The following is a 14,031-nucleotide window of genomic DNA, read 5'->3' as shown; positions in this document are numbered from 1 at the left end:
ATGTGTGCAAAGAACACCGTTCTTGTTCAGCGCATATTTACGGGCTCGTGGCGTGTGGCGTGCTCTGCTCAGCAACTGTTCCTCCGTTGCAAGCGTCACACTGTCGAATGTGCTGCTTGAGTTCTTCTTTAAGGGATTTTTTTGTGATATTGAGATGAACGACTGTGAAGGAGTTTCAGCTGCAAACGCTGCCAGAACCTAATCCATTTTTAGCCACGTGTCTATGTGTGGGAAGTGAATATAAAATCAGTCGAGTACAAAAAGATGTGAAGATATCAGCAGCCTGTTTCCACTGCATCCTTCATCCTACACTGCTGCTCTCTTTTTATTACCACAACATTCTGTCTTTGTGCATTAGGTGTCACTAGTGAGATGGCTAAAAACATTCTTGCCAGCATCCACAAATACAACTGCCAGCTCCTTCCCTAACTTAAACACAAAACCTCTGTTTTCAGGTGGTGTTTATTTTTTATACCCACACGACATTTGGGCATTTTAGCCCTGTAATTGGCTTGGACTCTTGTCATCTTCCATGCTATATGTTTTGATCATTAGCCTGCTTTGAGCATATGGGTGTCTAAACCAATTACAGAAGTGGGCCATGAATAAAGGCAAGCTTTAAACGTCTGGCTCTGCTTCAGGCCCGACCAGGCTGAGGAGCTTTCGGAGCAGGTTTAACGTATGCTGGGAGGTTCACTTAAAGCATGAGGGAGGAATCGTAAGGATTCTGCGCTGGGAGGTCTCCAGCTTCACAACACAGCAAAGCTGAAAGCGTACAGCGAGGGGCTCTGAATCAACCAAACTTAAGAACTTGTGTTTGGAGGAGATGGTCTCCACAGACTTCAGAATTCCTTCAATGAATTTACTTCTCATTAGGAAATAATAGTTCATTAAGTAACAAGTTTAATTCCTTTAAGTCCTGCCTTTTACTCACTACCATTTTATTCCATGATTCCTAATCCTAATTTGAAAGCTCTAACCCTAACATTTCAGAATATTGGAATTTTGGCTTTTCAAGACATGCAGTCAAAGGGGAAACTGTCTATAATTCAAAGTTATTCAGTTTTTCTGCTAAACATTGCACTTGGGGTTCGTATAGCTAGGGTACTTAGACCTGGTTTCATAATGATGTGTTTTACTGAAGCAGCTCATTAGTATACTTTTTAAATTAAAAATCATTTTAATAGTCTGCCTCTTTGAAATGTTATTTAATTAAAAATAGTTTTGAAATATAATTAAAGGCTCTAAAACATTTTGTACAGGGTGTAAAAAGAATCAAAACTCTATCCTGATCTGATTAAATGCTGTACCTGGTTGTGCAGGTGCCATGTCTGATAATCTGCCTCTATACACCTCCTGTTGAAAATGGACCTGAAGTCTATTTTCACCAGTTGCCACTCCGATCGATGACTGACATGTCCAAATATCCTGAAAAAAGAAAGCAGACACACACGCTGCACTCGTTAAATACAAAACACGATTTGGATAATGATCGAACTAAAACGATGTTAAAGGAAAAGTCTGGTGAGCAAATCCCACACGAAGATCAAAGCCGGGAGTGAATTCATCCTGCTAATAAGCACTGTCTGATGAATCTTATCATCTAGGCCACAGAGCTGATGTTTTTTTGACCACACATGATTAAAAACACATCTGTGAGGCTCATTGTTGCGCTGAATGTCGTGAGCCATCGTTATCGTGAAAGGAAGCACGGAGGTCTATTAACACTGATCCTGCGCGTTCAGCTTTTGGATGCCCCAAATACACTTCAGAGTATCAAACTGAAAATGCAACCAGAAATAAACAACTTCATTAGCTAGCATTTGATACTACCAGCAGTGGACAGCTGTTTTAGGAAATTACAGAGAGCCTTTAAAAGTGAAATACTAAACAGCTGATAAAGACTGTGAGTGAAAGAGACAAATGCTTCAACAGATGATCCGTGCAAGAAAACTGCTGCAAGCATGGATATATAAGATTTACAGGTTTGTGTCAGGGAACTGGCTCTTTTGAGATTATAGTGTGTTTGTGACTCTCACATTATAAAGAGGGTTTAAGTTCAATGTTTACAGTTTAGCCTTCAGTTTAGTTCTTTCTATGTTTTGAGTTTTTCTTGTCTTTGAAGTCTATAGTTGTCTATTAGGTTCTCTTTGTGTCCTTGTGTCCCTCTCTCTTGGGATCTCTGGGTCTTAGCCTTGTTGTTATGTCTCTTCTCCCTTTTCTGCTCTCATGTTCCCCACCCTGCCATGTCTCCCTCGTCCCTCCCTCTCTCCTCTCTGTGTCTCTCTCTCTCTAATTCCCCAAGTCCTCGTCATGTCTTTGTGTTTGGTCTCCCGTTTCTATTTCTAAGTCTGTTTCTCTCCCCGGGCCCAGTGTTGAGCTGTGCATCTTAGTCTGTTTCCTGTTTTATTTTGACAGTCTTGCATTCTGTGTTCAGTTTTCCTTCCTCCTGTGTCATTATGTCTATTCGTCCCAGCTGTGTTCCCCAGCGTTTCCACTTCCCTCGTCACCCTCGTGTGTTTATAATATGTGGTCATTGCCGGGTTGTCTGTTCTTATCATGTTCCAGGTCTCCATGTCTAGGTTCCTCGTGTCACCATCCACGTTCCCTGTGTCCAAGTTTAGTGTTTAGGTTAGCTCTCCCAGTTCAGTTTATCTCAACTCTGACTTTGCCTTTTGCCTTTTGTTTTGTCTGTTTTGCCATTAGTCCGAATAAATCTGCACTTTTGTTAAGATCAGTCCCGCCTGCGTTGTGTGCATTTGGCTCCTCACTTAAAACACACAAGATCTGCCGCCTGCGTTCCATCATTGGAAGAACCAACAGGTAACAGAAAGGCACTTTTTATCCTCCATTGTATTTTTAATTTACTAATCTAGCAGTCTGCCTCTTTGAAACCTTATTCATCCATCCAATGATCCACTTTGTTAACCACTTATCCAAGTAAGCATCATCGGGATGCTGGAGCCTATCCCCGCAGGTGTAGGGCGAAACGTAGGGTACACCCTGGGCTGGCTCCTCATCCATCACAGATGAGAGCATATCTTTGGACTGTGGAAGGAAAGCAGAGCACCAGAAAGAGAGGCTACAGGAGGTTTGAGCCAGAATTCAGCTCGGTATCTTGTAAAGCACAACTGCTTATTATTTACTTGATCACTTGATAGCATGACTCAAGTCACTCTTGAAATCCATCCAGTCACCAGTGATTTGTCTAGGCTTAGGGCTTAGGCTTTCGCAACATGCTAAAAAGATTTCAGGGACTAAATGCTGGATTTCAAGTGAACTCTCATTCATTTTGTAGGTACAGTTTTACTGTTAAAAGTGTTTCGATGTAAGTAGTGCAAAGAGGTGAAAAATCTATGTAAAGGAGAGCACATTAACCAAACCCAAACCCGGCCTACACTCACAACCCTAACCCTAGACATACTGCCAGAGACATGGAAGTTAAAACAAAAAGAGTCGCTGTTGCATGGCTCTGTCTTGCAGCAAGTGACCACCAGTTGCTGGATTCTAGTAGGGAGCTGGGAAATTGGAAAACACATTAGACTCGAGAAGGCATCCAACTTTTCATTCAAAGCACACGTGACAGAAATAGTTGTGCAGCGACTACAGAGAGCCAACAGAAAGTTCAACCTCAGCTTACTTTGTCACCTCCACACAGCTTCCCTATCCAATAAAGGGTTTGTTGGTTTTATTTTATGGTGTCAGCACAGACTGAAATGAAACATGGAAAATAAGACATATTGTGCAATAAATTGTTCTGCTGGAAGGCTTTAGTCTTTACATGCGATCCGTTAACAGTGACTAACACTTGAAATGTTCCCAATCTAAAAACGAAATCCACAGTATATAATTTCCAGCGTTATGCTGTTACTAAAAACCTTTTCTTTTAAAGTTTAACTTAATCAGAACGAAAAGCCATATTTTTTTTATGTACTGGTCAGGAACAAAACACAATCCAAGGTTATGAGACTAAGTGGATAAATATTCCATCTCTAGCTAAATTGAGTGGCTGCGTGTCTTTGCACTGACCCCTCCTCACCATTCATACCACAGCATATTTATCACAATCAATCTGTCAATTAGCTTCTGAGGCACCCAGCCATGACAGGCACTTACTGTAAAAATGAGTACAAATTGATAAGAAAACACTGCATGATGGTCTTATGAAAACTAATGGTGTGTCTGCCAGCTCAGAGGCTCTGCATTCGAGAACTTATTCTACCAGCATCGCCTTTAGCTCCCCACCCTCGAGTCCCACCAAAAGAAGAGCTGCATTTTCCTTTTTCTCTCTCCAGCTGTGCCCTATCACTCTCCTGTAAGGCCGACTCCACAGCCAGCTGTCAGTCTGTCATTTATGGCAGGTATCATGAAACATTGATGTAATGGCTGTGGTAACACGTCCCAAAGTCCTAAATCTCTGCTCCAATAAGGGAGCAGTGCTGCGTCATAGCATATGCACGCACTTCTGCTCTGGGCTGTTCTAATAATACATTTGAAAGAACACAGAAGGAATCTTCATAAATCTGATTTCTGAGGGCACGCTAAATCATCCCCATGCCTCTCTCCACTTTCTAATGCAGTTAAAACTTTATAAAGAAATAAAGTTTCTCGTCTGTTTTCTCAGGCATTTTTTGATCATTTTGATCACTCTTCTTCATGCTCTTCAAATGGGCAGTCAGGTTGTCGCTGAAGCATTGATCTCCTGTGATCATAATCAGCAGACAGCCAGTTTTGATGTTGGCTAGACCTTGACAGAAACCTTTTTATTCATGAAAAGGAAAACGCACAGTCAGGAATCCTGAATAGAGCAGAGCTATAGATGGAAGCGGCACAGGCTCGGGTCACGACGCGAGAGAGCGCGCATTTAAAGACACCAGCAATTTGCTGTTCCTCTGTTTTTTTTCTACTCACGTCATGATGAGAGTCTCCTCTCCGGGCTCTCCGAGCACCCCGTCCACAAACAAGGGCGTGTTGGTGAAGCTGTATTTGTTCCACTGCTGTCCTTCGTCGAAGCTCAACCTGGGAACACAAACAGCTGCTTCACAAGGGGCCGCTGCTAATCCCTCAACTGTGTGCGCACACTAATGACCCTGAGAGTTGTCTAACGACTTTATTTTATATTCCGCGCAGGGCTGAAGGTTCTCCGCTCGGAGAACGCTGATCAGTGAGAGCAAAAGTCATTACAGTCTCAAACCCAGAAAGCCGAATGACAATCATCCAAGGTTTTCTAAACAGAGTCGTACCCTCCCTTCGTTCCAAGACAAACTCGTTTGCCTTTACTTGACTAACTTAGGACTTGCAGTTTCCTCAGAGAAAATTAGTCATGCTGTGACAAATGGCGTCTCTGTCATAATGACTCACCACAGGTGTCGGATGGGAAGCGGAGTGTGTCTTATTGCCACCAAAGCCCCTCCTTGGTCAAGATACAGCACTGCATACTCCTCATCAAAAATCTGCTGGGACAAAAACGCTTGATGTACTCTTACTTGTATACACATTTGCACACACCCACCCTGTCATTTTTCACAACAGACACACTCATACATGCAAATCATGGCCCTGCTTTGCTACATTACCTTCCAAATAATTATTTTTCATTGCTGTGTTTAATTAGAAACAAGCCTCATAAACTGAAGTGAATCTAGTGATGTAGAGGGCGTCTAATGTGCGGTTTATGCAGCCAATGAATTCAGCCGGTCTTTAGAAGTAATATGATTGGTGACCTTAAAAAAATCTGGCTGTTGTCTGAGGACTTATATTCTAAACTTGAGGATAGGCAACGAGCGAGGAGGAGGATGTTTTCAGCGAGAGGACAGGAGGTCAGTCGGTTCATTGTGCTCCATATGGCGAGCGGCTGTTTGTTCAAGATTTAACGGGGCACATCGTTGGAAAAATTAATTATCAGACATGAGGCTGTAATATTAATAAATATAACATATTTGCTGCACTGCATGATTGTGTAATTGCAGGAAGTTGATCTTCGCCAACAGCAGTGACTTGGCAAACTTTGTGACTCTTAAATTAAAATTTGTTTGTGCTTGGAAACAAGAACAACTGATGTGATTAGAACGTTGTGGCGCCCGAATAGAAGCCGTAGGGATGAGTTTGTTTCTGAACAATGATGTTGATTTTTTAATTGGTCTTATTTATATGTGGATGAAAATTTAAGGGGTTTCCTGGCTCTTACCTTTTCTGATGAGGTATTTGATTATTTGTTTGATAAACTTTTAAAGTCAATTTCAAGATTTTGACATTTTTAAAGGACTTTTTACTGTTTTGTTTCGTTTCTTCATAATCTGCATCATTGTCTTGATGTTCTTGGGTTCAGTATGGGTATAAAATATGAGCTCAGGAGTCAATTCATGCTTAGGGTTGGATTAATGTTCAGCCTTGGTGGATGAATGCATTCGTTTCAGATTTTTTATTTTACTAATGATGCTTATAGAGTTACTCTAACTTTGCACTCTCCACCACCAATGTTAACTTTTCCATAAAACAAATCCCAAATTATTTTTGTAACAGTCATTTTGCTAATTGCATCCTGGATCTCCATCTGAGGGGTAATGTCTGACCTAATCACCTCATACTCATCACTGCACATTGGTTTGTTTACATGTGTGAGGCTTTTTTTTTAAATGAAACTCAGAAGCTAAATGGGATGGTGGATAACCACATGGATGATTATGATCAGGGCTGCAGGTCATTTCAGACTGACAGCCAGCCATGTTTACTGGAACTGGAGTCCACAGACAAGCGAAATCAAACAGAGGAAGACAGGCGGATGTTCTAATGCGATACACAACGTTCAATGCTCAGGTCCCAACTGCTCACTTTGCCTTGACGTTTTTTGAAGCCAAGCTTAAAATCCATGTTAGTGAATGAAAGTCAGCTCTGGAAATACTTTCATATACACTGTGAGCTGCTTTCCTACACATTGTTTTCACCTTCCCAGAAATCACCCAAGAGAAAAATACAAAGACCAAACAGTCAGCTCTCCAGTGGGTTGGTGAACCACACACACACACAGTGTATGGTAAGTGGATCAGCCTGCAACTGTCCTCTATATTTCTGTATTTATCCACCGACATGCAACCACCTCTGGGGGGGAAATAAAGCCAATGCAGAAGTACCCAACACTCAAGTCACTGAGCTGGGCCTCTCCACTGTGTTTGTGTTCTTGACAAATAACATGGCGCAGTGCATCCAAGAAGTGAACATTGGAATATTCTTTTTGTTGTTACCTGACACTAATTATCAGATATTTGTGTCTCTGAGATTCCAAAACTAGTGAAGGACACGTTGGCTCGACTTTCATACATCTTTTATATAAAAGTATATGCTAACAGAAAAACATTTAAAATAATTTTAATGAATTTATGAATATTTTTATGAACTCCTTTACTCCTTTTTTCAGAGGGATGGTTATCCTCTAGTCTGCAATGATGGAATAACAAGATTAAAAACTTGAATATTCCATACAACCAAACTATCTCTAAACTTTATATAAAGTGGTGTTAAACTAAAACACGGAGCTAAAGCGTGAGAGGACTCGTTCTGTTTAACAGTCTGGTCACTTGTGATCAGCTGGAAAAGAAAGTAATGTTCTCAGTCAGTAGGAGACTGCAGAAGTTGACAGCGTGGTTCGTACCAACTGTTAAATGTCAGTCAGCTGTTGCCATGTGAAGACTTAGAGCTTAGATACTTTTTCCTCAAATGTGACACATATGCAGAATTAGTTTACCAGCGAGACATCACAACGGTCCAAAAACAAAGTTGCCTCACCTGTCTCCACGTGTTTCCTGCGTCCGAGGTGATGAACACACTGACATTGCTCGTGGTCAGTTCTGCCCCAATGGAGCCTGGACGTGAGGCCAGTTCACAGAAAGGATAGAAAACAAACTTGATCAAGTGCTTTGAGGTGGAGAGACAGTTTGATGCACAAAAAGGAAATTAATTTCTGACAAAATACAACACGACTTTTACACATTGTGTTCAGACAAGAGGTGGTTCTACAGCAGGAGGCACCAGCTTGCAGCTGCAGACAGTTGCTGTAATTACAGTCCTCTGAAAGATCTATTGTGCAGTGCAACATTTGCCCATACCCCTAAATTAACCAATAAATCCAGATTACTGTATCCCTCATTCAGCAGTTCTGACCACATTAAGACAAGCTTCCCTAATTCTGTGCAGACGGCTGTAATTGCTTTAATTTAGCCCGTAATTGGTGCCAGGTGGCGGTTTTTCCAGTTGTCCCCTACTCTGAATGCCTCTTGAAAAACAATAGGCTTCACACTCATCATAACATACAAGCTACACGAGTGCTGAATGTTTAGATTTCTGCTGAGCTCCAGTTGATGTTGTCACCATGCTGGTGTGATGTACAGGTGTGCTGTGGATACAGTGCATCTGTATCATGCACTAACAGTGTAATACACTTATAATTCACAGAACTATAATTGTATACGTGCTAATGTTTAGCATCTCCTCTAGCCTCATTTCGTCTTGTGCTTCATGATTCTTTCTTCTTTGAGTGATTGATAATGATTTCCTTGAGTCTTCCACCTTGACAGTGGTTCAGGGTTGGGTTTAATTAAAAACATAAGATTAGGGAGAACTCAGCAGATGTCTGAAAGACGTCGTTGGTAACCAATTAATATTCTAAAATACACGTTTGCTTTCATCACTGTTCTGCTTCCTGTCTTTGAAAGTTATAAAGTCTCCAGTTTGGGGTCCCATATGGCACTACGGGCGGTCGAAATAACAGATTTACTTTCATTTTGACTTCAAAAGACAAGCAACAAATGCTGCAATGAACAATTTAGAGTTGAGATGAAATCTTGGGATGATATTATTATAAAGGTCTCATTTTTTCTACCTAACAGTTCTGTTTTAATGTGTCACAAACTGCACTGTCACCCAGACATAGAAAATAAAGATCTACTAGATCTCCTAGCCCTCACATTGCACAACTTATGAGCATAGAGTCTTGCGAAAGTACTGTAGACTACTGCCTACAAATTCCACAGGACTCCAAACAACAGTGACCATGTGGATTATAGTCCAGTTTCCTGCTACTGACCAATAAATGAACTTGTAATAGCAATCTCAGCTAAATAAAGGCCGATTAAATGTTGATCCCTTATCCTACAGTGAGCTCAGTGTTCGGTCTCACTACTATAAAGGCTATTTTGCTATAATACTGTCTAAGTGTATATACATACACTTAGAGAGTATATTTATGAGACTGGATATTTGAGCAGAAATATCCAGTCTCATCCCAGCTTTCAGCTCAGAGACATTCCCAAGCATGTCAAAATCTCATCAGCATGTCCTGGTTCTGCCTTTGGAGTTTCCTACCAGACAGAAAATCTGACCTAAACCTATGGTAGTGGCTTTCCCCTGCTCCCCTCCCGTATGAGCTCTTCACCCTCTTTATGGTTGAGTCTGGGCCCCCTACAGAGGAAGCTGTCCTGTTGATACTATCCTCAATCAGTCATGACCCACAGCTTGTGGTCAAACACGAGGATAGGAGCTGACCAATAAATCGACAGCTTTGCCTTTATGCTTTTAACCACAGAGACTGGACCAGTGATTGATCGCATCAGTACTAATCCATCTGTCAACCTCCCGCTCCTCTCTTCCCCCACGGATGAACAAGACCACAAAACTATTGGAATGTTTAAAAGCCCATCCCATGTCACATTGTGAATGGGCTAATGTTCATAACATAACATTAATTAATCACAAGTGTATGAATAGACTCAGTATCAATAGATCATTTTAGCTTTTAATGTGTCTTTCAGCTCATGGACTTGATGACCCTACCTTAAAGCTAACCTTTCCTCATAACTCTGTAAAATGGGATTTTTACACAATGCCGCGATGTCTCCCATGTCATCTGCCACCTTTTTTACTAAGGCAGAAAAAAGTAAAACTGAGATAATCATTCAGAACCCAGGACTTTGAATAAGTTTTACTGTTTTAGGACTATTTCCCAATATTTTTAATCCCCAAATAACTTCCAAATGATGGTCTGGGACAGAAAAGAAGAAATAAGTAATCATTCTCATTCATTTTCACCATTCTGTAGCTGAAATAATGACATAGACTGAAATAAATAAGTTAATTGTTTTACTCCCAAATCAGTGAAACCGACTTATCCCACAGTGGTTCATAAAGGTCATGGCATTCATGCTGGTAGGGTAAACTTGGCCTTCTCCAGACACCCAAGGCCGGTGCCTGCATGTTATTGACAGAGCCGGTCCACACGGGAGTAAATATCACAGATGTGAATCCACCTGGGGGCTGCTGATGTCACATTACCTTATTTTTGTCTTCACGGTGAATCAATTAGAGTCCTTGCCTATTTTTCACGTGTTCTCAGGAACAATGCTGCTCTGAGGGGTTTTTCTGTTGTCAAGTTACAGTGGGGCAAAAAAGTATTTAGTCAGCCACCAATTGTGCAAGTTCCCCCACTTAAAATGATGACAGAGGTCAGTAATTTGCACCAGAGGTACACTTCAACTGTGAGAGACAGAATGTGAAAACAAAATCCATGAATTCACATGGTAGGATTTGTAAAGAATTTATTGGTAAATCAGGGTGGAAAATAAGTATTTGGTCACCTCAAACAAGGAAAATCTCTGGCTCTCACAGACCTGTAACGTCTTCTGTAAGAAGCTTTTCTGTCCCCCACTCGTTACCTGTATGAATGGCACCTGTTTGAACTCATCATCTGTATAAAAGACACCTGTCCACAGCCTCAAACAGTCAGACTCCAAACTCCGCCATGGCCAAGACCAAAGAGCTTTCGAAGGACACCAGGAAAAGTATTGTAGACCTGCACCAGACTGGAAAGAGTGAATCTACAATAGGCAAGCAGCTTGGTGTGAAAAAAATCAACTGTGGGAGCAACCATCAGAAAATGGAAGACATACAAGACCACTGACAATCTCCCTCGATCTGGGGCTCCACGCAAGATCTCATCCCGTGGGGTCAAAATGATCATGAGAACGGTGAGCAAAGATCCCAGAACCACACGGGGGGACCTGGTGAATGACCTGCAGAGAGCTGGGACCAAAGTAACAAAGGTCACCATCAGTAACACACTACAACGGCAGGGAATCAAATCCCGCAGTGCCAGACGTGTTCCGCTGCTGAAGCCAGTGCATGTCCAGGCCCGTCTGAAGTTTGCCAGAGAGCACATGGATGATACAGCAGAGGATTGGGAGAATGTCATGTGGTCAGATGAAACCAAAGTAGAACTTTTTGGTATAAACTCAACTCGTCGTGTTTGGAGGAAGAAGAATACTGAGTTGCATCCCAAGAACACCATACCTACTGTGAAGCATGGGGGTGGAAACATCATGCTATGGGGCTGTTTTTCTGCCAAGGGGACAGGAGGACTGATCCGTGTTAAGGACAGAATGAATGGGGCCATGTATCGTGAGATTTTGAGCCAAAACCTCCTTCCATCAGTGAGAACTTTGAAGATGAAACGAGGCTGGGTCTTCCAACATGACAATGATCCAAAACACACCGCCCGGGCAACAAAGGAGTGGCTCCGTAAGAAGCATTTGAAAGTCCTGGAGTGGCCTAGCCAGTCTCCAGACCTCAACCCCATAGAAAATCTGTGGCGGGAGTTGAAAGTCCGTGTTGCTCGGCGACAGCCCCAAAACATCACTGCTCTCGAGAAGATCTGCATGGAGGAATGGGCCAAAATACCAGCTACTGTGTGTGCAAACCTGGTAAAGACCTATAGTAAACGTTTGACCTCTGTTATTGCCAACAAAGGTTATGTTACAAAGTATTGAGTTGTATTTTTGTTATTGACCAAATACTTATTTTCCACCCTGATTTACGAATAAATTCTTTACAAATCCTACCATGTGGATTCATGGATTTTTTTTTCACATTCTGTCTCTCACAGTTGAAGTGTACCTCTGGTGCAAATTACTGACCTCTGTCATCATTTTAGGTGGGGGAACTTGCACAGTCGGTGGCTGACTAAATACTTTTTTGCCCCACTGTATCTGTTTGCGTTTTAAGGTGAGCTGATGCCAGCATGTCACATGCTTGCGGGAGTGATATACCAATGCTAAATGCAACAAACACTACAGTGCAACTGCAAAGAAGAACAAGTCATGGAAAATGGACAGAAATGATTAATAACTAAGAGAAACAGACAGATATCTTAAAGTTAACACAGAAGAAAGAAGAAAAACAGTAAAGGAGAAGCATTTTTAATCACTAATGTCTCTGCAGTTTGGAGGCTCTTTCATGTTACCTTTGCTGTATACTAAAATCTAAGCAAACCATAGAATACCTTACTTTATTAACTGAATAATGCACATATTGTTCGACTTTCCTTCTACAACCCTGGCAAATCAACAACAGTGAGCACTGGTTAGATGTTTTAACCTTTCAGTCAAGGGCTAAAAGTCCTTCTTTTATTAAATAATTTAACGACAGATAAAAACATGAGCTTTGTCTTAAAGAAAACTCCTCAGAAGTCCAAGAAGACACGGAGAATGTAGACGACGTGCCACTCGAAACATATTCCCTCTCACCCACCTGATGCGACAATGATCCCCGGCGCCGAGTCCCTGCTGGCTATGTTTCCAGATGTGTAGGGATTTGCAGACACGTGAAGATGGAGATGTAGTGAACAGTACGGCTACAGAGAGAAATCAAAAACTCAGTTATTAAAAAAAACCTCCAAAAGATGCTTCTGCGCAAAACTGCTATTGCCTCAATGTGGATCGGCAACCCTCCCAAGTCTTATGTTTTATCACAAATACCATTTCCCCATTGACTGGCCTCACCATTAATTTTGATTGGGTTAACCTTTACAGGCACAATTCTCATTACGACCCAGCAAAATGCCACTGGTGCAGGCCATGTTGTGACGGGCTGTTTAGAGGTTTATTAAAACTCTGACATTTCCTGACAAATGACTGTATAATATGGGTGGAAGGCGAGGCATGCCACTGAATCGCTAATTGGTTTATCAAAAAAGGTGATTATTTCTGTACATACAGTCATTTCAAGAGGACATATGTGAAGGTGTGCTACAGTGACACCAACTGTCAAACTCTTGTCATCTAGCGACATGTATTAGTAAAAGGTGATTAAAGTGAGCCGTGCTCATCCGAAACTTGTACTGATGAAGCGTCTAACCCTTGTTCTTTGACACTTGTATATTTTGTTGCTGCCACAGACACGATAACAGATGGCTGTAGCTCCTCCTCACCATGACGCACCTATGGCATCTAAACGAAGCATTTGTTAAACCTCACAATTAGCATTTCAACGGCTGCCACGTAGGTTCTTTTAGAGCCAGAAACCATCAGATCTGGTCCAAGGATTGAGTTATCTGCTAGTCTTAGCAGTCTGATTACCATGCTGCACTGACCAGCTGCACTGGAGGGGCACAGATAGCTGCTGGAAATGAGTGTAGACTAATAAAAAACTAGAATTTCACCAACAGAACTAAAGCACAATTTGGTGTGTACCACACAGTAGGTCATACTTTTCTCAGGTCACTTGATTTTAATAATCTTCTAAAAGCAATCAAAACCGCAAACATGGTGCAGTGGTGATCAGCTCCAGTTATCAGTGATGAGACCTGCCAGCATCATCCAGCCCTGGAGGTTGCCACTTGGTTGCTTCTTAATTAACACAATGTTGTTAAAATAACAATGTGAGCAAACTTGTGCACAGTCTTGTGCTTTTCGAATATCCCTCTCCTTAACTGATCACCCCCATTGTTGTCTGCAAGGCACATCTTTTGGCATTTCTTAGCACCTATCTGGTCTTTACGTTTGACGTCATTAGCCGTTTCCGGGTCCAAACTCCGCTTTAGGTCCCAAAGTCAAACGAACACTGCGGCATCACTGAGAGTTACAAACTGTCTTCCATCTTTAATAAAATGATCAGCGCTGCTGCTCTACCAGGTGTAACAATAAAGTTTAACATCCAGGCATCCATGAAAACAGGATTTATGAAGTTTAACAATGTTTGAAGTTAGCT

General features: G+C 41.7%; 1 protein-coding gene across 3 annotated transcripts in view; it reads right to left on the bottom strand.

Annotated features, from left to right (window-relative positions):
• sorcs1 (sortilin-related VPS10 domain containing receptor 1) overlaps positions 1-14,031 on the bottom strand; it is a 213,371-nt gene that overhangs the window by 40,548 nt on the left and 158,792 nt on the right. For all 3 annotated transcript variants that reach the window (XM_085410921.1, XM_085410919.1, XM_085410920.1), the window contains exons 11-15: positions 12,574-12,676; positions 7,783-7,859; positions 5,362-5,453; positions 4,912-5,019; positions 1,311-1,428 (exon numbers count right to left, since the gene is read on the bottom strand). In XM_085410921.1, coding sequence (XP_085267047.1) covers positions 1,311-1,428; positions 4,912-5,019; positions 5,362-5,453; positions 7,783-7,859; positions 12,574-12,676 — 498 coding nt within the window. The remainder of the gene's footprint in view (positions 1-1,310; positions 1,429-4,911; positions 5,020-5,361; positions 5,454-7,782; positions 7,860-12,573; positions 12,677-14,031) is intronic.

Source organism: Rhamphochromis longiceps, linkage group LG6 (genome assembly GCF_057381845.1).
Source record: "Rhamphochromis longiceps isolate RC_006_pf linkage group LG6, R_longiceps_female_GT1.1, whole genome shotgun sequence".
NCBI lineage: Eukaryota > Metazoa > Chordata > Actinopteri > Cichliformes > Cichlidae > Rhamphochromis > Rhamphochromis longiceps.
The sequence above is the reverse complement of the archived record's forward strand: the minus strand, read 5'-3'. Positions and strand labels throughout refer to the sequence as shown.